This window comes from Oryzias latipes, chromosome 3, assembly GCF_002234675.1.
Source record: "Oryzias latipes chromosome 3, ASM223467v1".
NCBI lineage: Eukaryota > Metazoa > Chordata > Actinopteri > Beloniformes > Adrianichthyidae > Oryzias > Oryzias latipes.
In genome coordinates, this window is record NC_019861.2 from 21556724 (window position 1) to 21584642 (window position 27919).

The window sequence follows — 27919 nt, forward strand, 5'->3', positions numbered from 1 at the left end:
GAGGAGAACTCAAGCAGGATCTTTGAGAATTATATGATTCATCCAAATGGATGCCTCTACTTTAAAGATACAATTAAATTAAAAGCACCACTGCACTTTTATTATGCTGCTTTTCTGATTATAGCCTACTGAGGTCTTATTTCACCTTCACACACAGAACAGCACAACGAGACTAAGGTCTTTGTCTAACACTACACTAACAACAATATGCCTATGCTCAGCTATCAAGCCCTAAATCATATATTTTGCAAGTACTTTGCCTTCATGGCACTCGTTACTATCTAAGCATATTAAACAGCTATTTTTACACAAAAATATATGAAATGTCATAGTCATGGAGAATCTGACAAAACCAAATAGTAGGAAGACTTTTTTGGTTTTTCCAATTCTCCAAAAACATTTACATCAGTTCTGATTTTTCACCTCTTTGAGGTTTTTTGTAAGATAGAGTTTTTTGAGACATAGAATTCAGATATCGATAACAATATTTATCATCAATCAGTCTTCTTTTACAATTTTAGACATTTTCTTGTTGAGACAGTTTAAAAATACAGCTTTTATAATCACACATTACTCGTTTATGGGCTATAAACTTATATATTTGATTACAGTTTGTTTGAATTGAATAAAATACTTGCAGCTTATGTGATCTCACTTCATAGAGATGATAACTGCATTACTCACGTCTCTGAGACTTCAAAGTTCATTTTAAAAGATAAATGTGTCTGTTTAAGCATATTTTAAATTAAAGTTATATGAAAGATGCCACACCACAGTTGAACTGGTCTTTAAATGTTCAACATTTATTGTTCTTTCTTTTTGTTTAATGAGCTGCTTTTAAAAAAAACTGTGTGATGCGAATGAGCAGTAATTGTAAATGAATCTGTACCTGCAGCCGTTTCATAAACACAAACTGTCCTTTTGTTTGGGCGCCAGTACAAAACACCAGCTTAGTGAAACACTGCCTCATGACTGATGAGGCTTCAGTGTATCCCTTTCTGACCATATGCTGTTTGTGTTTCAACCAGACCTCCCCTGTTTTTATGTTGCAAGTGTGACTGCACACAGCTGTAATCCACTTAAATTACTTTAGACCACCAACTTCTTGATGCTTTAAAGGTTTTAAAGTCAATTTATACCCCATTTTTTGTTTTCCCTGGTGATCTACAGTATGTTTTTTGAAGAAAAAAATAATAATAATTAACATCATCACTCATTAATAACCTGCGTGTTGCTAGAAGACCCCAATAACTATGCATTTTGTTTTGACAGGGGGTCAGCAGCACTGTAGTTTTTCATCAAGCTGAATTTTTTCCCCCTTTTCTCCTCACACATACCCAGATAGCCTGAAGTTTCTGGGTGTAGTGGACAGGAAACAGGGTACAGCAAAGAAGTGACTGTGTTTGTGACACAGTAAGACAACAATCACTTTGTCTTGTTTAAAGGAAGTGACAAAGGAAATAGCTGTGGAAGCTGCAGAAGGACGAGGAATTAGTTCAACACCATTCCTTTTCCAGCTGCATACATAGAAGACAGCAGGATTTTACTTAGTAAACAGCCTAAACTGGTAATACTACATTTTCAGAAAGAAACAAACAACAGCCTGTGCTTCTTCAGGAGTTTTAGTTGTTCATTGTTAAAGGCAAGGTGTTGACAGTTCATAGTTTTGATAGTAAAGTTGGCTTTTCTGTTATCTGTTGTTGGAACAGCATTTGATCATGGGGCTAAAAAAACAACTACATGAGTGTTTTGTTTTCAATTCAGTCTTGTCAGGTCATCAGCTCTTTCACCTTTTGTTTCTCCATGTTTTTTTCTTCTTTTTTTTAAAAGTTTTTTATTAAATATTTAAGTTTCTGCCACTAAGCCTGCCTTGAGGTACTACACTGTCAGTTCCTGATACTGGGAAAAACACCAAAATACAATTTTACACTCCCTATCACTGTTACGGTGACAAAGTTTCATTATCCAAGGGCTTTCTCAAGATAGTACAGAAGGTCACAGCTACAGCAACAATATTATGCAATGCCTTTTATGGCTGGTTTTAAACTGATTGTGTTTGTACTGGTTTATGTGGACTTTCTCCTTCTTGATTGTCCAATTTGTCTGTAAATCTTTTATTAACTAGAAACTGAGGCTACAATTCGGACAATATCTATTGTCCATCAAAATTGGTGTCAGTAACATGAAAGCATGGATCCATCCTGCCTTATATAAACGGTTAAGGCAGGTGGCGGTGTAATGGTGTGGGAGACATTTTCTTGGCACACATTGGACACTTAGTACCCATTGAGCATGGTTCCGACACCACAGCCTAACTCAGTATTGTTGCTGACCATGTCTAACTCTATGGTGGAACGGGCGATTATTATCATGTATGTACAGTCGACAAATCTGCAGCAACTGTGTGATGATAGCATTTCAAACTCTATGAGGAATGTTTCCAGTACCTTACTGAATCTGCACCACCAATGATGAGGGCAGTTCTGGAGGCAAAGGGGTCCAACCCGGTACTAGCAAGGTCTACCTAATAAAGTGGCCAGTGAGTGTATTTTCTGATAAAAATGTAATAAACACGATGAAAAATATATATCTATATATAGATCTATATATAGATATATATCGATATATATATCTATATATCTATATAGATATAGATATCGCTACCAGAACAAATGAGTCCAAATGTCCAGTCTCTGTCTGAGTAGTCTCCCTCTCGGTTTCCTCGGTCAGATGACAGGAGAATGAGATGAGGAGGAGGAGGAAGGCAGAAGAAGGAGGAACGGAGGAAGAGGATGGGTTTATCAAGTGGTGACGGTGCCGGACTGCTCGTCATTCAGGTTCACGGTATTTGTCCGCGTGAAAGCAGCGAGGCAACAACAGGGGCGGGGTTGTGAGGGAACACCTGAAGGGAGACTTACTCGGTTCTTCTCCCCTACTCTCTGTTGGAGATAGGGCGTGGAGTAATAATGGCTGCGCCTTCATCATCGATCCGAGCGCTTCAAACTGACGAGGTAAAGTCACTCATTTCCTAACCGAGGCTACTTACGCTGTCGTTAGCCAGCTAGCTAACTAGTTACCCCAACCTCAGAGAAGTGAAAATTGCTTCAGAATATCGTTCGGTTTGAATAATTACTGTCTAAACTGTTTGGTGTTTTTCCCCGGAATCTTTGCCTTGACTAAACATTATTGAAGCTCGATGTCGTGGGTCATGTAGTTTTCGGCTAGCTCGACTTTTTCGGACAGGAAACCAGTCCAGTCAGCTGCAGATTTTGCTATCTATCAAACTCCATGACGTCGCCTGGAGTTCAAACCGTGAGTGTGAGCGGAGGCCCCTGAAGTTAGACCAAGAAGTTTCATTCTATATCTGATGATCCACGAAGTTTTTAGTAAATTTATAAGATGCTTATCTTGTTGTGGTTTTAAAGAAATAAAAGTAGAATGCCAGTAAATGACAGGATGTTATGTAACTCACAGACTGAGGGGTGTGCTCCTCTGCCATAAGATTTTAATTAGGACCACAGTTTACATGTTTTTTTTTGTGCCATTTTTTTGTCCAAATTTTTTCTGCCTTGCACTTGATTTAATTTACTTTTATTTTTTTTTAACTTGTCCTGTCCAACAGCTGAGCAAACAGATGAGAGCTGAAAGCCTCTTGTGTTAGACATATTTACTGTTAGAACAGGGGGTTATGAATCTTTTGACACACTAGATGTATATTTGAATTAACCCCTTTTGTAATTTAGGCTATTCACTTTACTTATATTTGTAATATATTTATGTTGGACGGAAAAGAAAAGTTCTCCTACAGGCATGTCATCGTGTACACAAAACAACTCATGTTCACACATACTTACTTCAGTTCAACTAGTGTGAAACATTTCATTCAGTCTTTCAAACTATTGGTGCAAAGGTGAGACAGCACCTGTGCTCGAGTGAAGTGTTTATGTTCTATATGGTGGATGATGGAATGTAAAGAGAAGGAGGGAGAGTGCCCAGTCCTCCCCACACCAAGACCCCCGCCACAGCAGCAGCAGCGGCAGCCAGGACCTGCATGCAGCATACCTGTTCCTTTTTTAGGCTATCATCAAGACAGGGATCTGAATGCAATGAATTCCCCGGCTGTTGCCGAAATATTGGGCTGTTTTATTGAATTAATCTAAATCTTTCCTCTATCTAGAGTTTTCTGTACCTTTTTGTTAGCTTATTTGTTTAAAGAAACATTTGTTTTTGTTTTTAGGTTATGTCTTTAATTTCATACTTGTTCGTTTTGTTTTCTTATTCAGGGTCAAACCCGAATCCTCAGAGTTAAAGTGATTGCTGGATATGGGCTGGCCAAAAAAGACATTCTCGGAGCCAGGTACATTTAATGTTCATTTAATTACTGTTTATTACAAGTTATTATTGTTCTATAAATGCCAAAATAGCCTGTTTTGTCTCAACTGTTTTTTGCATATAGATTTGCTTAAACTACTGTCATAAACAAAACAAGCATTCACACCTTGAAATACTCTCTTCCCAATCGCTTATAATCATTCTTGGGGAGGGGAGGGGGGTGTAAAAGGATCATAACAAATGTCTTAGTGTTGGACAAATTCAAGCTTAGATAGAAGGCAAAAATCTTTCTGTTACTGTGTCTTTATTAACTTTATTTAAACTTTACACGAGGCAAAGACATCCAATAAATCAAACAATTACATTTTAAAAACAAAAGAGACTTGAAGTTGCCATGACCTGCATGACTGCCTATCACATTCTACATCAACCAGGTTGGGATTCATTCACATGTTTGCTGCCTTGCATTGGATTATTGTCATGTCACATGACCCAGTTTCAGCGGTTAGGTGATGACCATAAACCTTTAGTGTACAACAGTTGACTGTTGACTTTTTTGGCTGCTAAAAGCTTCCAACACTGTGCTTGACTATGTTTTCGCTGAACATTTCACTGCATTAAGGCCAAAAAGTTACATAGTTTGAACTAATTTTTCCTCCCATTGTTCCCAATGTTGTATGTTTTTTTATAACTGAACTTTGCAAATCTTAGTTTCACTTTCATGCGAATTTTTCCCCCCTCCTAAATAAGCCAGAAGTCCTGTCATGACATTTTATAGAGGCCCAGTAGGCTCTGTAATCTAACATTTGGACTATTTATAAATTATTTTCATAGTTTTAGCTTGATAATTTTCTTTGAATGTTTAATTCTAAGTAGATCAAAAAAGACTTAAATGCATTCCATTCATCTTTCTCACTGTAGAGCAGGGGTTTCCCAACCCTAATCCTTACATTGTTGTAATCCAACAAACTGTTTTAATCTCCCTATTTCGAGAAATCAATAAGAAAAAATATAACAAAAGCAATTTCCTGTCAACTAAACCTGTACAGTATTTAAACCCATATATACTTCATGATGCACATGTGCATGCCAACATGTGTTGGTTGGTGAGAAACTGCTAAAATGTGTAAATACCTAATCAGTTCAAGTGTCTTTATAGATTCTGACATCCTTTCAAAAATAACACTAAAACTGAAAGATCATATGTTTGGTTTGAAAGACGTTAACTTGGTTATTTAAGGATTACTCGTCTCTTCAGAGTGTGAATTGTGGTTTAAATTGTATTGATCCTTTCTTTCATTCATTCATTCATCTTCTTAACCGTTTATTCCCTTTCGGGGTCACGGGGTTGCCGGAGCCTATCCCAGCCACTTGGGCGTAGGCAAGGGATCCTTTCTTTTTAATCCAAATTTATATTTTTAGGGTATTCAGAGCAAATCAGTGTTTAAAATGATGTAGCATCAGCATTTTGTTTTAAATTCAATTATGTGTTTTCCGTTAAACTATCAAATGACATCATTTTTAAATAATACATTTGGATGTCATACAAAAACATTTATGCCTCATATTTTTGTGCTATTTCTTAAGTGTGTCTATAAAGACCCACTTCAATGAAAATTGTGTTTTTATTTATAAATTATGATTTGAGTGGGACTTTCAGCTTCATCTTTTTGTCAACCTGTGAGAACAGCCTGAAATGTTGATCTTGTTTGTTTATGCAGGGACCTCCATCCCTTTTTTTGGTCAGAGTTAATACGTTACTTATGATGACACACTGCAACTGGCAGGGTAATGAATAACACGCTGGAATTGAAATAATGTTGCTTTAATGAATAGTGGTTCAAATCATTTGTGATGGAATTGCTGTCATTACCTGAGCAATGAGCTGCCTAAACTGTTGAGTTAGTGTTTTTATAAATCTGAAATAATCAAACTACCTTTGAGTGAAGAAAGCCACAAGCAGATATATAATTCCTGTTAGGATGCTTATAAAGGGATATAAATCTCAATCTGCCTTTCTGTTGCAGTGATCCATATACAAGACTGTCTCTCTATGATCCTGTTAATGGAGAAATCACAAGTCTGCAGACCAAGACAGTTAAAAAGGTGGGTGGGTGCACATCTGAAGCTAAAGTCAGACCTGTTTTTGTTAGCGGACTTATATATGAAAATCTTTATTCAAATCTCATGTCATGCAAAGACTCTGGACCCACGGTGGAATGAAGAATTCTTCTTCAAAGTAGGTCCCTCATGACAAAACATCATGTCTATTCTAATATCTCTTTTTCTAAAAGTTCTTGCTTTATCCTAAAGAAATGTGTGAAGCTTCGTTTAAGGACACCCTGTTTTTCAGGTTGACCCCAAAAGGCACCGTTTGCTGTTTGAGGTGTTTGATGAAAACCGCCTGGTAAGACGTTTCATTCAGTTTTTCCAAGATGTATGCATGTTTAGCTGGTGTTAAAAATGTTTTTCACAATCTGTTGAAGTAGTCATGCTGTGTACTGAAGGTTTATTAGAAGTGTGGATGAGAGAGGGGTCAGTCTCTGTACGCTACACTCAGATTCAGCAGAGCAGTGAATCTCAAAAGTGGATGGTTTTGTTGCTGCATCAATAGAAGGGATTGGATCCCTGAAATGTGAGTGGGGTTTTGCGATTACTGCCGGTAGAAAAGGAATACAAACTCAGAGAGCTGCTTAGGGCCAGCACTTAAGTAGGGAAGCAGAAGCTTCAGTTTTGTAAGATTTGTAGGAAAGAGGAAGCTGCTAATTCTGTCGTCAAAAATTCACATCACTTTTTGTATGAAATCGACCAGCAGTATTTGTAGTCACAGATTTATTTACAGCTGTAGGCAGCCCTGTCAATGGATAAACTAAAGAAACGCTTACATTTTAACCTATAGCTCAGACACTACAGGTTTGCTGTCAACAAATTAGCAGTAAACAAACTGATTTGATTTTCAAAAACGTCTTTGTAAGGAATCCTGTTTTGTATACCAAGAAACAGCAGCGTCAACGGAATGTGTCATATTCCTGAAGATGCAGGTATTCTCTAGTACCTTTAACATTGGCTGTGCTTGTCAATGATGCAGTAGGACCCTTATTTTGCCATGACACACACAGTATTGTTAGAAACCTAAGACACTCTGTTAGTCACACCTGTAAATATAGGGGAATTTGGCAGCTGTGAGAACATCCTTAAATCTGTTTGGTTAAAGATTACCAGATTTTTTTGTAATTATTTCGTTTGTGCAGGACCGAAAACCATTTGAAAAAGGGATGCTGGTGTTTGGTGTTTTTTTGTGTGTGATTCCACATTTCCAGCATTTTCAGATGCTAAATATCAGTTGAGCTGCTTCCTCTGTTCCTTGCTGGTATGAGGTGCAGCAGCTCCCAAGACAAATGGCTAAAACTCTGCGGTTGCACTTATTCTTCTTCCTTGAACTCAGTGTTAAGTTTCTGTATTTGTATGATATACAAGTCATTCCTTAGTTTGACAAACCACCTGTGCCTTTGTATTTCTTTCATGAGCACCTAATGAGGAAAACGATTTAACACATTTTTTTCCATATTCAACTCTTTTTGATGGAATAAATTTTGCAGTTTATTCCAATCCAGATTTATTTTTAAATTACAGCCCAGTAATAAGTAGAATATAAATAAAACCACATTTACAGATGAGTTTGGCCAGACCAATCTAAATTAGTTGGAGAATTTAGGATTATTTATACGTAGTTAAAGAACTGGTTCTCTTCAGAACAAAATACCTCGTTTCTACAATTTGCCCAACTGGTAAATCAGGATTTTCTAGGAAGCAGCAAATTAGTTTCTCATAAAAACACGTCAATGTAGAACCATTTGCAATCATTCATTTAGAAAAGTGGGTCATTTACCTGCAGCATGTTACACAGTAATCAAATGAACTGTGCTAACAGATCAATTCACGTGATCTGTTTCAGTCCCTGGAAGATTTTGTTTTATCTGTTCAATCATTATCTCTTTCTACACAAAACGCCATAAAACATGACCTCACAGATGAAAACAGGCTTTTTTCATGTGTTCACAGTTTGACAGAATGTTTCCATCGTAGGCTTAAGGTCACATGATACAATAGCTTTGGGTGTGACCTTAGACTTGCACAAGACTGGGTCAGGCTTAGCATCTTGTGCTGCAGGAAGGAATTGTGTTACTTCTTAGAGCTAATGTGTAAACTCACACATTAGCAAGGCGTATTTTTTGTCATCTTTCCTTTCTTTCTTATTTCTTATCCAAGAGTTCCAGTGACTCCGTTGCTTATGGTTAAACAATCACTGTGACCAGCAACAGTTGTTGTAAATGTATTCATTTTTCGAAGATTCACCTCAAAGCAACAGGTTTTGTTGTTGCTAAACTTATCCTCTACAGCCGCTGAGCAAACAGATGAGAGCTGAAGGCATCTCGTGCTGTTACAATAGGGGTAATGTACCTTCGGACAAGTGAGAAGTAGATGTGTATAAATCCCTTATATTATATTTATGTACATTTCTTTGTGGGCTGATCTGAAGAAAGCGCTAGAGTGGGATTGTAGAGATGGGGCTGCAAAAACTTTCACACACATGGATATCGACACATACACAATAAAAATACAAATCAACTCACATTGATTCGTATGAATAATTTTGCCTTATTGCAATGTGTGTTCTATCAAATGAGAAACAACAGAAGTGGTGGCTACAAGCAAAGCCTCTCTTCCCCACATATTTTCCCTAATCTTGTGGCAGCTGAGCATGTTGGTGTTGCAAGTGACTTATTGTCCCATTGTGTGCATTTCTGTAACATTTTGCTTCTGAAATCATAGGAAGTCAGACCTGTTATTCTGTTTGTGTCACTTTTAGTATTTAACAATTGTGAACATACTTTAGGTCTATGAGATTGTTAAATAAAAAACCCAATCAGGCAAACTGTAATGTTCTATGAATTCTTCTAGGTTTAGGATTGGGTGTTCACTACTACTTTACAGTTATGCAAAGATGTATTTCTCTTAGAGGTAAGGTAGAAAGAGAGGTTGTGCTGTGTATATACCTACTACATTATGCAAAGCATCTCTGTTGAACCCTTTTTGAATTCTATATTGCAAAGTTCAAATACTTTATTTAAAAAAAAAGTAAAACCTTGCAACAATACTGAGCCTATTGGCCCTCAGTTGCACAAATGCTGTCAAGTAAAATTTTTTTAAAGACTTCAGGAAAAAAAGGTTCTAGACCGAATCTTTTTGAAATAATCTAAAATCATAGTTTTTCACATTTGCTCTTGGCAAGCATAGCTGCCCTTGATTGAAAAAAACCATTTTAAATCCACCTTCATCTATTCAATTTAATTTTATTCATATGGCAAAATTTGAAATACAAGATCTAACGACACGACATGGTGAGACGACGTAGCTAACGACACTAGCAACGGTTGCTAAGGAGCCGTAGTGAGACGACAGGGAGGAACGACACTGTCAAAGACAAATGCAAAGGTTTAAACATAACCCATGAACAAATGTTCAGTAGACAGAGACAATGGACCAAAGACATAGACAGTGGTCACAAAAACATATATTTGGCACAAACAGAACCTCATATACTATAACATGTTTGGTATTTCTAGGAAAATGTATTTTTTACCATCTCTCTGTTTTGACAAAAGATCCTTTATAGTGTTATAACAGAATTTTTTTTTGTCTCTGGTTCATCTCTTAGACTTCTCTAGAAAGTGGATCCGTCCTTGTATTATTTCGGTTTCTCTTCATTTAAGGAATCCTAAAACGACGCCCTTTCCTTTCAAACATAGTGAAGTTATCAAACACATTGGGAAACACTGATAAGGTTGGGTTGGCATAATGTAAATTCTCATTAACCATTTGCACTGTAGTGGTTCATTTTGGTCTCAATGGACTATCTTTCAGAGATTCTGCTTCCTATTTATTACATCCTAATGGATATCTTAGCCTCCATGCTTCTAATTTGTCAGTATAGGACTCAATGTGTAACCACAAGGCTCTTTAGAACAGAAGATTGTCTTGCTCCATTTAGATCGAGAACTGAAAGATTTCCTGGATCCTGGATGAAGTGGTGACTCAAACATCAAACTTCTATGTTTTATCAAAAACATGTGTCCATGGCAATTGCTTAGAATGATTCCTTAGAATTTGATAGTCTATGTTTATGCTGTAATTGGTTTTTATCTAATAGGTACCATCTGCAGACTACAAGTTTTGATTTTCTGTTCACTTTTGATACGCGCAACCTGATTCTGCTAACGATTTTTCCAACTTTAAAGAAGTCAGTATTAAATATTGTAAAAAAAATAAAATTATAAATATTTGGCTAAATCAGTGATGTGACATTGTCCATTCCTGGTAGGTTCCATTCCATACATGTTAGTGTTTCTCCGCTCGATTTAATTTTGTATTACTGCTCAATTTCAGTCTCACTGATACATCCAGTTGGAGCAGTTTGATTTATTTCAGAGCTAGATTGGTTGGTTTACTGTAAAGTAAAATAGTTAAGATTTAGACTGACTCCTATTTTACCTCTTCAAATTCTCCTCAGATCTTATCTCAGAGTTTCCATTTGTAGCAACAATATCTTGCACTCTTAAATGTTGAGTAAATATGACCTTGTTTACTTCTGCGTCATGGAACATGAGATCCGGCAAAGCTCCTTCATTGTATTAATATATTACATCATGATACAGTTGTGTAGATTGACAAATATGTGTGTGGTGTTAGTCATACATCTTATCTTATGGCTGACCTATCACCATCACTCTCCTCTATCAGTTCTGGGGAGTGACTCATCTGCAGTCATGTGGTTCACTGGTCATGTGAGACATTGTTCCACCATGAAAGTGAGCAGGAAAAAAAGTGTCTGCTCGTGAGTCATGTCATTATCCTAGCTTTGCTTCTTAATATTAAACATTACCACCGCTCTGTATTGGAAAGCAGAGTAATTATCGGAAATAGACCAGCCTAGCTAACAATAAGCTTCCATTAATAAACTGGACTGTCAACAGCCATGGAAAAGAAATCAGAGCAGCAACTGGCTGTTACATGCGGAGTCATATAACCAGTGTCGTGTGACGGTAATGTCACAGTTATTATAGTTTTTATTTTAAAAGAAATATCCTTTAGCTCAGTGTTTAGCAGTTTGTTGGATCCCTGCTCAAAACAAGTAATTTAGCATTCTAGTTTATCACTTTGGAAGTCTCAGCATTAATGCTGTTGTGCAGCTTTAAATCTGTCTTACAATCCAAATGATCTATTTCTTCAACTTGAGCTTCAGTTTGATTCAGAATTATGTTGAAAGTCTTTCATTTTGATTTCCTGTAATTTCCTGTAATTCAATAGTAGAAGGTAAAAATATTTGTTGGAGGAAGGAGCAGCGAAACATTAGATGAACTGCAGTCACAGGAAGTGCAGTCCTGAGTGAGTGAGCCAAAGCAGATGTAACAGTTCACTAGACATTCAGCGTAAGTCTGCCTTCTTCAAGCTGGTTTTTCTTTCTTTTTAAAAGAGTAAACAAGATTGAATAAGATCGAGAGGGCAGACTTTCGATAATGGCATAATTACTTGTGTTTTACTGTAACTTTGTTTTCTGTTAGGGGGTCTGCTCTGGTTTTAAAATTGTTCATTTGGGTCAAGTATCCAAACAGAACCACTGGCCCCTTCTGACTTAAAGCTGAGATGAGCCTGGAGAGGAATGTAGGTTGTCACCAGAGCTATTTTGGCAATGTCCAGTCGCTAATGATTGTGATCACAGCGGAGTGCGCAGCAGTTGCTTTACTTGCTTCTTTTTCCTACCAGCAAGTGTGATCATGCTGCTCTTACAGGCGCTGCAGGGATTAGGGAGTTAAACAAATGGCGCGTCGGCTCCGCTTGCATTTCGCGTCAAGGAGAAGCAACACGGACCCCCTGTCACAAAGCCCGAGCAGCCACGATGAGGAGAGCGGAGTTGGTGCGTCTGTACGTAGTCCCACACAGAGTCTGGCGCACAGTTCTGTCCACTTGAAGGTGACTCCTCTGTCACCAGACTTTGCCAACAGTCAATACTCTTCAGTTTTCATACCGAGAGTTAACACTGGAGGGTGTAATACGAAGAGCGTTCTACAAATCTCACTGCAGCCCTGTGGACAGCTCAGTGGAGAGCAGGATGGCAGCATAGAGGATGGAGACCCTGGGGTTAATGAAGGCGGCGGAGGGTCGTGCCACAGCAGCATGGCAAGTGATGCTGGTTACTGCAGCAGCAACAGCATCTTTGAACCGGAGCCTCCAGAAAAGCACAAGACCAACCACGAGAGAACTCGACTCTCCTGGAGAACCAGAGTCCCACTGCGGAGGTGCTCGTCTTTGGTTATATTTCCAAAAAGCCCCTGCAGCACTCCACCTGCCTCCCCAGTGAGTTCAGGAGCTTTGCCACCTCTCCTGCCAGCAAGAGGATCTAGTCATTCAACTCCTCAGTCATCTACCAATACATTTTCACAAGACGACGAGGAAGTAAGTTACAAAGGGTCCACCACAGCTGCAGTCAGTTGCCAAAGTCAGCCAAGAGGAAACTGTTCAGCAGCTGAGGACTCGAAACACACGGTGCACTTTAATCTGCCTGTACAGGATAAACAGCAGTCCAAAGCTGAGAGCAGGAATGCAGGGGCAGAAGTTTCATCAGCTCCAGACAGGTCTAATCGTCACTCAAGTAGTTTGCTGCTGCATTTTACCCCCCACAGTCCACAGGGCTCGACAAAGGCAGCTCTCAGTAAGGATGCAAATGTGGAATATCCAGAGGCTCATCACCCTACTAATCGTGCTGAGCATGTACATGATGGGAAAAAAAAACTGTATCGCAGTACCTCTGCTTGTTTGTTTCCTTCTACAAAACCATCGCCCAAAAGGAAGCCTTGTTTAACGGGGAATGGCCAAGACTGGTCTGAGGATGGTCGCTGTCACCGTGCCGTGCAAAGGAGTTTTTCCCTCGAGGTGCCGTACCCTAACACCGAAATTTCATGTCACGTTTCAAAACCGAAGCTCAGCAGCTCTTATTCTCCCCATGTGCATATTCATTTGTCGCCCTGTTGCCCCACAAAGTTGCCCAACTCTACCAATGATGTAAACACAAGCCATAAATGGAATAATGAAACAAAGAGTTCAGGTCAGAGCACCAAGGTGAGTGCTATATTTAACGCTAACACCGACTAACAGCTGAATGCCTGAACTGGGATGTTGTGAAAACTAACATCTGTCAGAATTTTTTTTTAATGTAGATTATTGCCATATAGTTTTTCTGTGACATAAGTTCTGCTGAAAAAGTTGCTAAATAAGTCTAGCTTACAAAGATGTAATCTTACCCATCAGGATACTATTTAAAACGGGGTAATTGGTGCAAAATGCAAATGACAGGGTTTTATAAAATATGTAAATAACAAATAATTTAGAATTTTTGCTACCAGAAAAAAAATAGTTTCAATAAAATTTAAAGAACAATGCTACATATTAAGTACACATTTGTTTTTTCTAACTCTCCTTTTCATTTACTACCACTAAAGTGTTGCTTACAAGGGTTAGCCTTCAGGCTTTGTTCAAGACGTGCTGTAACTCCATAAGATCTTGAATACAAAGTCACGCAAAGAACAAGTACAGTGTGGACAAACACTTAGAGATATTGATTTACATTATATTTAATCCTTCCAAATGTGGATTTCCAAATAATGTGTGAATTGCAAAGACATGGTTCTTTACCATCTTGGGGGCATAACAATCCAATGTTGGGCAAACTCAACAGTTCCCTACTTTTATGATTCGGTTAGCACTATGAAGGATCAACTTAAGTATATCCCAAGGCTAATTTTAGTGGTGGGAAAAGTGCTGCCCCTTGCTGACTTAAATAAAGGGGCTCTGAAATATTCCCCCTGACTCCAGATAGTCTGGTGGACTGAAGCACTGCTTGGTCCTGTGGATTCAAATTTAACAGCATGATACTAGAGCAGCACACAGTCATGCCAGCCATCTGTGGACATGGCATGTGTGTGCGTGTTTCCCAGTACGTGTGCTGCCTGCACTGTTGTTCGTCTTCCAAGCAATGTTTGTTAAGTATTATGTGTCGGTCTCCCCACACTTTTGGCAGGTTGTAAGAAACTAAGGATTTCTGTCACATTTAGATGGTCTTTTCATTTTTAAAGATTTTAATGTTGCGCCCTCCTTTTAAATCATACTTTGTTCTAAATGCAGCAAGGACTACTAAAAGGTACTTGTAATGGTTATTCAGTCAAGTCTCACATCACACATGTGCAGTTAAAAACCTTTTTTTTTTACTCCTGTTCCACTTGCACTTCACCACCAAAGACATTTACTGCGTTATGTGTAAACTTGTCTCATACTGTAATAATGCTTGTATGTTGTTCCTAAATTTCATGCTTTTCCCCTCAAAATTTGTTAAATTTGTTGAAGTTTAAATACTTCCTCAGCTCATTTGCTGTGTTACTGCTCTATATTTATCAGAATGTTACTGTCACACATGTACTGTATAAAAATACATAAACTGGACACAAATATAGCCGCTTGCTTTGGTTTTTCAAGTTATTCTTTCATTAGTGGTGTCATGCCAGTCCAAAATGTCCAAATTACAGAATAACTAGGACTGCACTTGATCCGCACTTGATGAAGTGTGAGCCAGATGTTTCATGTGTGCTTTATTTGCAAGTATGATTGGTTTTTCATTTTATAATGCTTAAAGTACTAGGGTTTTACCTCACTGATAACTCTGCTGGTATTTAAATAAATGTACCGGTATACGAACCCAACAGAAAAAAGAGAACTATGGATTAAGTTTAGGGTGTTGTTAAATTGTGATGTTGGCTCTTTTGTTATGTTGTTTAGAATGTATGTCTAATGGTATAAATACCTGAAAAGACCATTCCATAAATTTTTTTTTCCACACACCCCTTATGACAAAAGAATCTTTGTAGCGACTTCAAAACCAAACAGTCGCTGAGAGGCGGACGCTGGGTCCGGGTATTGAATGACGGGCTCAGAAAACCAGAAAGCATAACGAAGTTTGTATTTTGAAGTTTTAATAATAAAAAAATGAAAGTAATTAAATCCACTTATTATATTATGATCAAGAAAGAAAAAAACAGAGAATCAAGAAAAAAGCACTAAAGCGTATGAAGCGATTAAAAAAAAATAATACGGCAACCCAGCTCACCCCCCCCCCCTTCCATCTTACACAGGGAAAAACCACAGGTGAGTTAAAGTTAATGTCACCACCCACAAACATGTGACCCACCAGCTGATTATCCTACTCAATGACCTATAATAAAAACAAATCTATATTTATTCAGCATAAGAAAGACCACACTTAATTCTTGGCACCTACAATCTTTGTGTTCATCTCTTAAAGACACCTTAACTTTGAAGTGTGGAAAATGTGACTTTCTTTTTGTGTCTCAATAAATATGTTGTGTTGATACTGTAAATTTTCCATGAGGAAAGCAAATGAATCATATTAGCCTTTAGACACCGTGTGGATAGATATGATGTTAACTGCAAATGGTTTCCATTTCAGGAAATGAGTTTGCTTTTTTGAACTTTTTCCATTTTGCTTTGGGTTCCTGGGTTCAAGATGAAGTGGGGATACTTTGCCCAAATGTTAAAGAAACACGATCAACACACTCCCCCATTTCCTTTACTATTAAACATTTTCAAACAGAAAATGTTCATTTGGATGGGCCTTGGGAAAGAAAGCATGACAAGCTGATGCTGCTGGATTCTTCAAGGGAGACTTCTTTCCTTTCTCTCTCTTATTTGTGTAGTTCCCTCTGGATGTGTTTGCACAGGTTTTTACCTGGGATTTGCAGAATACGTAGCATATTTTCTCTTCCATTGTCACTATATATTTAAATTTATAATTGGTATCATACTGACGGATAAAAGCTGTTTTGGAATATATAATAAGCACATTTTGGGAGGTAAAGCCATCGTGGCTCATTAAACTTTTGTATGTGATGATAAAGCTTGTATGACTTTTTTCTGCTTCCTTTTGATTTTTTCATGGGGGGGGGGGGCAGTGGCTCAGGTGGTTGAGCAGGTTGGCCAATGATCAATGGGACGGTGGTTCGATCCCTGCCTCCCCCAGTCAACTGTCGTTGGGTCCAGACGCCTCAATTTTTTCAAATACATTTCTCTGAAAATGTTAAACTACCAACATTACTAAGATAATATATTCTATATAATAGGATGGATCTCTTGACCATCATTGAAATCAAAGAATTAAGACTAAAGAAAAGTGCTGCCCCTTGCTGACTTAAATGAAGGGGCTCTGAAATATTCCCCCTGACTCCAGATAGTCTGGAGTAAGACTAAAGTAGTGCAGCTTTTCGAAAATGGTTCCTAATTTGGTATTCGCTGGTTGTCTGTAACTCAGATTACTCCCTTAAGTTTGTTTGGCTCAGTTTAGAAATTATTATCTTTGCTGCTTCACCTTTCAAGTCTTGTGCTATACTATAAATAAGAATAGGACAAATGGACTAACTATTATTTTGTTTTGTTTTTTTCTTCCTTTTTACAACAGTAATCACATATTCCATACAGTAATCAGTGAGCCAACCAAATCACATTAACTTTGCCAGTAAAGTTAAACTAGCTGCTTTCCCCGCTAATTGATTTTTTTTTTTACCAGCCACCTACAGGTCCAGCTGTCTAAAAGAGTTTGTCATTGCACAGCTTAGATGGTTTAGATTGATCCAATGAGCCCACAGATGCCCCAGACATGCCTGAAGCTTTGCCACAACATTGCATAAAATATGATCAGCTCTTCTTCATGGGATATGCTAACCAGAGACACGTGAACCTTTAGAATGCTTATGCATTAACATTTATCTATCATTATCCATTTATTTTAGGCCATTGTATGTCTGCAGTGTATACATTTCCATTATTAATCTTCCTCTCTCCTCACACAGTTACATGTTTTTATTTCTATGTCTGTCTCTTACTTATATAGCTGTGACCTAATCACACTTTCAAACCATGAAGTTAGTTTCAGCTTTCATTTTTAAACATTTTGTGGAGCGATCGCTAAATAGGGTGTTTTGTTTATCCTATTAGCAATAACTGCACTTTGTTGGCTTGCTTGCGTCTCGGATTCCTTTTATGTTTGATATACAGTTTGTTTTCATTCCTGTCAGGGTTCAGCTAATGTTGCTAACAGCTGTCAAACTGCTTAACAGTATGCTAAACGTTAGCAACTAAAGAACTAGTAGGCTAACTACACTGCAGCTGTACCAGTCCTACACAAAATGTAATCAATGCTGATACTGTTGCCAATAATACACTAAATATTTTGTTTCATCACTTACCTGTACAGCAGTTTAAGTTCTATATGGTCAAACCTTTTCTGGTTGTCTTAGCAAAACTCTTCAAATTACATTTCCTCATTTGATGTATTGTTGCTTTTTGTTTGAGATTTGTTATAGGTCAACTGTTACGCCCCATTTGTTGTCTACTGTAGGAGTACTTCGAGAGGCATAACATAAAACGTAAATGTTTTTGTCCGTTTAAACATAACGAAACACCAAAGAACTGTCTCCATAAAAACATAAAAAAATATTTACAAATTAATGAATAAAAACCAACAAGAACTTAAAGTGAAGCAAAAATTCTTCAGGGTGAACCAAGGACAAAATAAACAAAACCCTAACTTACTGAAACATGTAATGTTACCTGTAAATAAAAGAAAAGGGAAATCAATGACAAAACACTAACCTCCCTAGACTAACAAAAACAGGAGAAAACGAGTACTAAAGAAAATGGCAGTTCACCCCTACAGCTTCACTTAACATAACTACAAACCAAAAGACTAAACATGGTGGGCACAAAACCACTAAACTACAAAATACTAGAAAACAACACTAAGTGCAACACACAACAAAACAGGTGGAGAGGAGCGCCAAGCTGCAGTGGAGACATGTTGCTGCAAGGCTCCCTTCTCACATGCTGGAGGTCCAAATGGTGGTTGTAAAGGCTGCCTCCATCAGCTTGGGTCCAAATGGAGGCCACACCTGAAAATAATCAGACATAGACATACACACACAAAGATCAACAAAAACACAGAAGTCCCACTCTGATACGAATCAAATACACAAAACACAGAATAAACAGAACAAAACAAAACCAAATACGGCCACAGCCGTAACATCAACGATATTCGACATCATTTGGGTTATTTTTTATTTTCATGAAGCCTGCTACCTTCAGATGGTGCTGTTTATTTTTAGAGTTTTCAATGCAGCTTGAAGTCCCGCTCCAGTCAGTTTTGTATCTATCTTTAAAAGGGTTCCCAGGGTCTTTTATTAAGATTATGTCTTTTAGGACATAGTTTCTGCAGAGCAGCAGAAGTTCATCAGAAATTCGCCTCTGAGTTCTGGGCAAAGTAAGCCTTCCCTGGCTTCCCATCATCCTTCTGTTTACAGCCCCTCACAACTCTAAGCTCACATTATCGGTGCAACAAAAATGGCGAACAATATTGGAGCTATTCAGCTGTACAGTTCTGAGCCAGATCCAATCTCAGACGATGGAAACAAACTCGTACCTGGATCTAGTCGTCCACAACCGGATGCATCACAGTGGAGCTGGGCAGGGAGTTTGCGGCTCGTTGACTGTAGCAGCTGTGTCATTACTACAGGGATTTTTCAAACGGCATTATTTCGTCTGCTCCTTATTCACCACAATTTGAATAAAGAAATAACCAGAAATTCAATTGTAAGCTTAATTTTCTTTATTCATGTCATCCATCATGAGAAAAATGCTACAAGAACTTGTTAAAAACCAAAAACACATTTTTCATTGGAGTGGGTCTTTAGTAGGCACAAAGGCTTCAGGTCATGATTACCCTGATTACCCTGTCCCAGGCTGCAGCAATGCACTACCATGTTTTTAGTGTATATCTTTCAATAGCCTGCATCGGCTGATTATCAATAATTGGTGCTATGCAAACATTAACACTCTGGAAGCTACAGATTTTATTACCACAATGTGCTGGTGTGTCTCTCTGAAGAGATTGACAAAAATTCACCAATCACACCATGAAGATGCAGCGTGCTCTGTCTCCTCTTTGTGCATATCTTTGCTACCCAGTTTTGCTATCTCATATTGTAAAGGAGCCAATCCTGAGACCGGGTACCTTGTACAAAAAGTTCTGACCTTGTAAAACAAATCCCCCCTTTGCAAAGACAGACAAATTTGATCTCTTTTTTGACCTCAGCCTGCAAGGAAAGGAACAGTTTTACTCATTTCAGATTCCTGAGAATCAGCAATTCCCTCACCTGAAAGAGTCATCAATACCAGGAAGGAAATGTTTAATTTTTTGATTAAAGAGACTTTTAAGATCAACGTTTTGTTTTTGTTTTTTTCTTTTTTTATCTTCTATTTACTTACACAAAAGGCTTTATTCTAAATAGGTAATGCTCAGTGTTGACCCCATACACGTTAATTATGTTTTGTTTAGGGAAAAATATACTGATAAAACCAGCCTCAATCCATATTTGTCACCTTTGGACTGTTTAGACAGTTTGACCTGCATGTCTGTTGTTTTTTCAAAGCAATGTTTTTTTTACCTTTTAAGGAGAAGCTTTCAAGAGAAAAAAAAGGCACACACTAAATGTTCCAAATGCTTGACGGCAAAACAGTGTCCATGTTGCATTACTTTTTATTTTCCATTTGTCTCGCTGTAACACAGAGCTGCTGTTCATCTGTTGCTGATAATCACTCATCTGAGTTGCACACCGAGATAAAAGGCTTCACTCGTTTTAAGCATGGGACACATTTTCTGTTTGCGTATTTGTAAAATTAGATAGAAAGTACAGTTGGTAATGAACTAAAGGGGGAAGAGAGAAAAAAGACATAAAATGCTCGGTTTAAACCAAATAACAGACACAATTTTAATGTGTCTAATCTGAGATACACAACAAGATTTTTGATGTTGTAAAACTTACATATGCTGTGTATCTTGTGATTTTGAGAAGTGAGAACATTTTAAGGTTTATTAAGGCTAAAGATCAAGGATAGAAAGGTAATTGTAATGCTAAGAGTATGATGCAGCGGAATAAATTGCACCAACAGAAAGTCAGCGCAACTTTGAAAAGTGCGTGTGTCTCACTGAAACATTTTTGACACTTGTGTAACTTCCTGTTTCTCTGACAGACACGTGATGACTTCCTGGGACAAGTGGATATTCCTTTAAATCAGATACCGGTGAGTGGCTAAATGTCTTTGTATGTACGGACAGACCGAGGAAGAGTGTGGCATAGTTTACAGCACATCTACAATGGAAAACGTGATTATATACATCTTTACGGCCTGAATTACAGCCTAAATTTAGACAGGAATGAAATAGCTGAATAATTAAGGACTACAGTGTCTGCAAGTCAAAACTGTATTTACTGTCCTGCAACTAGGTGTTTTTACCCATGGATGCAGCAGAAGATGCCTTAAAGTAGGCAGGAGTCCAGAACGTACCCTACCTGTATGAGTTCTTAACCTCTGTCTCACCCATGCCTTCATGCAAACATAAATACACACACCGCGATTCAGATGTCAGTTCCCCATCGGTGTCCATAGTTTTGAAAACACTGTCAGCCATGTTTATGTTGGTGCCTTTGTTTTATTATAAATACAACTCCCTCAAATTAGGCTTCCTTGTGCACCGGTACCATCTTCCCATGTTTTATTTTAAAGTACACTGACACAGCCCTGGTGATCTAAACGTGTGCACATTATAATCAAAGTTTTTTTTTTATGTGTGTTTGTGGATTGTTTTTTTTTTCTCACAGACAGAAAATCCTAGTTCAGAAAGGCCATACACATTCAAGGATTTTCTGCTCCACCCTCGAAGGTTGGCATTTCATCATATGATTTACTTTGCTCATTTTAAGATCCATTTTTTTATGTTGACATTTTCATTTACTAAGAGAAGTGATACAAGTGAAACATGATCACAGTTAAGGATTTGCTTATAATGTGTAGATCATTTATTGAAAATTGACTGTTTTTTCCCCCCCAAAGTCATAAATCAAGAGTCAAAGGATATCTGCGTCTCAGAATGACCTACCTGCCAAACGACTCAGGGGAGGAAGCAGCTGACCAGACTGAAAACAATGATGTAAGTTGGCCCTTATTTTTCATCAATTGGTCATTTACTTCAGCTTTAATCTTCTTAGAGGATAAGTAAAATATTAATTGACTGTATTTTTTCCATGTTTACTGTCCCACTTGGTCTGCTTTGCTTGTATATGTTGGCTAAGAATAAACTGGATTCCAAGCATTTTGCTCAAACCAAAAAAATCTTCCTTCTGTGTATAGTCAGAGCAGTTCCCCGTATTACCAAGAACAGGCGGATGTATCTGAGAAGACCTTAAGTGGTCTGGATTCAGAGAAATGATATGAGAAACCTCAAATGACTTCCAAGCCAAAATATTGTTTGTGACTTGTAAAAGTAAAAGCAAAGGTATCTTGCATGATTTGTAATTCAAATTAAAGTTACTTTTATCTATAAATAGTACAAAAATAAGAAAATAAAAAAGGAATGAAAATGTATTTATTTATTTTTTTTAACTTAAAAATCCAAATATAAAAATGAAAAGAAAAGCAATTATATAAAGAAAATTATTTTATTAATTCAATTTTTGAAATTCACCAGACTTCAGTTCAGTAGTTTACATATTGCAACACAAGTGTACAGTTCAAACTTTGTAATCTAACTCAGTAAATACCTCCAATCATTTTATAGGATACCCACTTAAATCCTTCCAAATGTTGACTTACAGCTTCCTAATTGTTCAAATTAGTTTGTTTTTAATGTAACTTTATCCAGTTTTTGGCTACTACTTTTATACTATACTTTGCCATGTTTTTTGTAATATTTTACAATCACTGATGTCAAAAATCTTTTTATTGTCAATAAAAATCTCTCTTATATTTATTTTCTAAAACAGTCCAAATAGTTTAAATGTATATAAATAAGTGATATTAGGTATAACCTGTCTGATCTTAATCCAATTTAAAACAAGTTACTTATTATTTATTTGTAGACAGAATAAAGCAGCTTTCTTTCTGATAATTATCTGACACTGTGAAAAGGACACAAGCGGAAACTGAGGTTTTTAGAGGAGTTTGTCACTTTGTCCTCACTTAATGACCCACTACAAGGGTCATTAAGTGTGGTTCTGTGTTTGGAAAACATGTTCTTTTACTATTTTACTCATGATGGAGGATATGTATACAGAAAATGAAGATTAAAACTGTATTTCTGAGTATTTCTTTAGTCAAATTGTTGTGAATTAGGGGCAGTCGAGAAATGCAGTTTAATAAAAGCCTGTCGTTGTTGCGTACAAACTCCAGTCGGCAGACCACAAGCTCCCTGCTCTGCTCCATTCTGATTCATCCACATGCATCTTTGTTTTCATCGTCTGGGCTGGCATCTGGCTCAGAACTGTGCGGTTGGATAGCTCTGATATTGCTTGCCATTTTTGTTGCACCGCTAATATTAGCTTGGGGTTTTGAGGGGCTGTAAGCTAGCAGGGAAGAGTGTAAGCCAAAGGAATGATGGGAAATAAGCATTGACTTGCTCCCCTCCAACAGTCCTACCCACAGCTCAGAACTACTGCCGCTCTGCAGAAACTATGTCCTAGAAAATGACACAATTTTTAAAATTTTGGCTAAAAACAGCATAATCATAATTAAAAGACCACTAGGGACGGTTTTGAAATAGATCAAAGGATGATCAGAGTGGGACTTTATCTTATTTTAATTGAAATATCTGTATTTTAAAACTTGATGTTTGTGTTGTGAAGCAACCTGACTGGGAGTTTCTGGAGGGCCAAGACATGTCGGGTCCACGACAAAGTCAGCTACAGCTTCCTTTGCCCCCAGGCTGGGAGGAGCGACAGGACAATTTGGGAAGAATTTACTATGTCAACCATGAAACCAGAACCACACAGTGGCAGCGACCCACAATACAGTAAGCCGGTGACCGTGTCTCATTGTTTTCTGTTAGGTCCATTCTTTGTGAGTGGTAATGTTTATATCTCTTGAACAGAGAAAGCCAACGCAGACTGAGCCTCTATGCAGATGGGGCACATACCTACATAACACGTAGGCAGATCTCTGAGCCTGATGAAAGTGCCCCCCAAGAGCCCTCTGAGGTAAAACGGCTTTGCCCTTTTCACTTCATCCTGTTCTTCTTTCCATTTTGTTTCGGAGAATGAGTTGATTTTTTTAAAGCTGGAAGTCAATGTTTGTAGTTAAACAAATAAATGAGCTTATTAAACCTCACTGTTTGTAAAAGCAAAAAACTGTCTTTCAAATTGGCTGAGAAATTATTAGGTCTTGAGCTTGAAGTGTCCTCTCACTCATTTGGCAGAGCTGGGAGATCCTTGGAGCAGATGAAATCCAAGCAGGAAGACGCAACAGTTACCGGCTCAGATCCCCATCACCCCAGGAACCGGCAGAATTCCACTCCTTCTGCGATGAGCTCGGAAACATTCATCTTTCACGATCCCCTACTCAAAATCACTGCATGTCTCAGATGGTCAGTTGTTTTCTATGCAGGATGTGGTTCCTGTTAGGGATTGCTAAAAAATTTGAATCAAAAGCAAAACAATTTCAGTAGTAAATGTCCTGTAAGCTATAAAAAACTTACCACCAAAATGATCTTTGACGTGCTCTGCTTCCTTTGCTACAGAATCACTTAAGTACCTCAAGACATTCCAGCATCAGTGATTTTCAATCTTCAACTGACGAGGAACAGCCAGTTAATCCTGTGGTGCTTATTTCTCTTTTAATCTGACCTGTTTTATATCATTTTTCTAAATTATCACTTCAGCTTGGTTTTTTTCTTGAACTAAACTACTACAATGGTTGAGTTTAAGTTAGTGTTTTTTCTTTCCTTTAAAAGTTGCTTCCAACCTCAACCGGGTTGCCTCCAGGTTGGGAAGAGAAGAGGGACAGTAAAGGCAGACGCTACTATGTCAACCACAACACCCGAACAACTTCATGGTCCAGACCTGTTGTTCAGGTACACGGTTATTCTTCTTACTTACCCATTTATATTTTATCTCTTGTTCTGTTTTTCACTCATTTTTAAATTAACTTTTCAAGATCATGTGTGTAACATTTTGTAGGTTTAACCCTCTGGATTTTTTTGATCATCGAGTCAATGTGAAACTTAGAAATAAAAAATTAATGATTTTTTCTTTTTTTATATCTGAAGTTTTTGAAATGGAAACCCTAACTACAATATTTCTACAAGCTCTAAAAAGCCAGTTTCTGAAACATGTGTGTTCCTGCTTTGTTGCTTAATTGTAGTAGCCTTTTTTCCAAAACACATTCTCAAAGATCTCACTTGCATAGAATTGTGAAAGTGTATTTGCAAGTTGTGGTTACTTCATCCAGTGCATTTCTCTAATGTAAAGCACTTTGAGATGTTGTGCGACAGGAAAGATGCTCTCTAAATAAAGTTGCATTTCAAATTTGTAAACAGTAGATATTTTTCTGTTAGCCATTGAAAACACAAATAACTCTGGAAAAAGTGTATTCATTTACTTAAAGAAAGACCACAGCAACACTATTAAGTAAAGTTGACTGTGACTTTATTATTTATTTTAGCAGTATGTAAGTAAATGTCTCAGTTTTTGTGGTTATCGACCAAAATCTAAAATCTTGTTGCCTGTCTATACTATGCTTCAAACTCAATATATTTTCTCTCTTTAATGCACAGAGACCCTCAGACGCAGCAGGGCCAGCATCATTAGCACCAACATCAGCATCATTAGCACCACCAGCACCGGCATCATTAGCACCAACAACACTGGCATCATTTGCAGCAACATCACCAACATCACCATCTGCAGCGCCGAAGGTACCATCTGAGAGTGGAGCCCCCCTGTCCCGCAGCCCCACAATCTCAATACAGCCCACAACGCCAGAGGAGCCAGTTCCACATGGGGCTAGCGCTAATGCTGCATTTGAATCTGCCTCGTTGCCTTCGGGCTGGGAGGTTCGCCACGCTAGCAACGGAAGGCTGTTTTTCATTGATCATAACACAAAGACAACTACATGGGTGAGAAAATAGTTGTCGAGAGGCTGCTTTAAAATGTTTGGAGAAAAACAGGGTTTTGTTTTTAGGTAGTTTATGCTGGCAGCCTATAAAAATGTACATCAGTCTGTGTTGTGGGACAAAATTGTTATTTGAGTGTTTCCTCTTTCAATAAACAGGAAGATCCCAGATTCCAGGTGAGGAGGAAACCCTCGCTTGACCCATCTGATCTCGGCCCTCTACCAGTAAGTTCACCTGAATATTTAAAATTGATTGTCAACAGAAAATCCTGTCGATACTAAAAATACATCATATGCATGGTGCTTAATGAGTGATATTATCTGTTTTCATTTCCAGCCTGGCTGGGAGGAAAGGGTCCACTCAGATGGGAGAATCTTTTACATAGATCACGGTGAGAACAAGCTTTTTCTATCAATGTCACAGTTTGAACTTTTGCAACAATAAAAAAAAAAAATCCCTCTCACCATTTTTAATGTATGTGATCATTCTTCTTGTATAGACAACAAGACCACACAGTGGGACGATCCCAGGTTACAGAGTTCATCTTTTACTGGACCAGTGAGTGCAGGCTATTTTATGAACACGATTCAAGACAAATTCTCAATCTAATATATGCTCAATTGTTCATACTAAATCACGATTATATTCCCAAATATTAATCCTAAAACGCGGCTTTGTGTTTTTCATCTACCTTGTTTATTTTAGGCAGTGCCTTATTCTCGAGATTACAAACAAAAGTATGACTACTTTCGAAAGAAGCTTAAGAAGCCGGTAAGTGTCCGTAAACATCAAACATGACTCACTCCTCTTCAAAGCCTAACTCATTTCTTTCTGTCTCATATTAGGCTGACATCCCCAACCGCTTTGAGCTGAAGGTGAAACGAAACGAAGTGCTGGAGGATTCCTATCGACGTATTGTGTCAGTGAAGACACCAGACCTGCTGAAGGCTCGACTCTGGATAGAGTTTGTTGGAGAAAAGGGGCTCGACTATGGTGGCGTGGCCAGAGAGTGGTTTTACCTCATATCTAAGGAGATGTTCAACCCATACTATGGACTGTTTGAGTATTCTGCCACGTAAGTACATGTCTGACAGCTTTTGTAATACGAATGTTTGGTGTTTGTTAGACTGGTGGGTTTTTTTGTATTTTATTTTATTGATATGTCATTGATATTTGAAGCTGATCCGAGTGCAGCTCTTTCTTTTGTTGAATTCATACTTCCTTGACCTGTTACATGGCATGATTAGGTTAGATTTTTGTTACAAAATTCTACCAGTTTTTAAAGTTTTGTTTGATTGACAGTGTCAGATAGCACTATTAAGAATCTTCACCATTAAATCCAATATTGGAAACTAATTATAACAAAGCCTGAATGGTACATCTTCTATTTAACAAATTTGAGCAAAAAGTTGGAAAAACAAGCTTAATAGTCTTTGTCACAACAGCCATATTTTTGTCTCTCATGATTTTTCTTCCTCCAACAGGGACAACTACACGCTGCAGATAAACCCAAACTCAGGTTTATGTAATGAAGACCACCTGTCCTACTTCAAATTCATTGGTCGTGTAGCTGGCATGGCTGTGTTTCATGGTAAACTTCTGGATGGTAAGTGCTACTTAGTTCACAGACCACAAAAACAAAGATTGATGATGAAAGTCATCTTCATCATCATCCACTTCATTGTTCTGTTGTGTTTCTTTTTATTTCAAAGCTTTTTTCATTCGGCCTTTCTACAAAATGGTGCTGCAGAAACCAATCATCCTGCAAGACTTGGAGTCTGTTGTGTGTATATAATTATGAAAACTTCTCAAATGGATTTTCCAGAAAAACAATGTCATAGGATTAACTTTTCAAGTTTCCCTTTTTTTAGGACAGTGAATATTTTAACTCCCTTAAGTGGATTTTGGAAAATGACCCAGAAGACTTGGACATGAGGTTCACCATCGATGAAGAGCGCTTTGGAGAGGTTTGCTCCACATGAGCACTTTGTTGAACCTTTATTTCCTGACATGTTCTCTTGATGAACACTACCTCTCTTTTTTAGACCCACCAACATGAACTGAAGCCCGGTGGTGCTGACATTGTTATCACAAATGAAAACAAGAAGGAATATATTGAGTAAGAAACAGTTCACTTCATACAGAAACCTTTGGCTCCTTGAGGTGCTTAACTGTTTGATGTTACTCTGTGTTTCTGCTTTTGACAGCATGGTGATGCAGTGGAGATTTGTGCACAGAGTGCAGAAGCAGATGGCAGCTTTCAAAGAAGTAATATTTATTACTTCAATGTTTTAACATTGTAAATTCATGTTGCTGTCAAAGATAGCAAATTAAAAAAAAAAAATCTTTTCATTTTAGGGATTTTTCGAACTGGTACCAGAGGATCTGATTAAGATCTTTGATGAGAATGAGCTTGAGGTAAGTTTTGAATTGGTCTGACGTGCACAAATCAACATCTTCGATCAG

General features: G+C 37.8%; 1 protein-coding gene across 3 annotated transcripts in view; it reads left to right on the forward strand.

Moving 5' to 3' along the window:
* The first annotated feature begins 2806 nt into the window (after positions 1–2806).
* Positions 2807–27919, forward strand: part of nedd4 (neural precursor cell expressed, developmentally down-regulated 4, E3 ubiquitin protein ligase) — a 31663-nt gene continuing 6550 nt past the window's right edge. Inside the window, exons 1-25 of one of the 3 annotated variants that reach the window (XM_011491447.3) lie at positions 2807–3011; positions 4284–4357; positions 6360–6438; positions 6533–6571; positions 6686–6739; positions 20542–20592; positions 21171–21232; positions 21403–21499; positions 23190–23356; positions 23435–23540; positions 23759–23926; positions 24080–24160; positions 24293–24412; positions 25115–25456; positions 25612–25677; positions 25790–25844; positions 25953–26011; positions 26159–26224; positions 26299–26528; positions 26938–27059; positions 27166–27236; positions 27325–27420; positions 27499–27572; positions 27661–27721; positions 27812–27871. In XM_011491447.3, the coding sequence (XP_011489749.1) occupies positions 2967–3011; positions 4284–4357; positions 6360–6438; positions 6533–6571; positions 6686–6739; positions 20542–20592; positions 21171–21232; positions 21403–21499; positions 23190–23356; positions 23435–23540; positions 23759–23926; positions 24080–24160; positions 24293–24412; positions 25115–25456; positions 25612–25677; positions 25790–25844; positions 25953–26011; positions 26159–26224; positions 26299–26528; positions 26938–27059; positions 27166–27236; positions 27325–27420; positions 27499–27572; positions 27661–27721; positions 27812–27871 (2445 nt within the window). In that variant the 5' untranslated portion in view covers positions 2807–2966. Of the gene's footprint in view, positions 3012–4283; positions 4358–6359; positions 6439–6532; positions 6572–6685; positions 6740–11628; positions 13510–20541; positions 20593–21170; positions 21233–21402; positions 21500–23189; positions 23357–23434; positions 23541–23758; positions 23927–24079; positions 24161–24292; positions 24413–25114; positions 25457–25611; positions 25678–25789; positions 25845–25952; positions 26012–26158; positions 26225–26298; positions 26529–26937; positions 27060–27165; positions 27237–27324; positions 27421–27498; positions 27573–27660; positions 27722–27811; positions 27872–27919 lie in introns of those variants that run through there. The other 2 variants (XM_020714371.2, XM_020714367.2) reach the window with 2 other exon arrangements.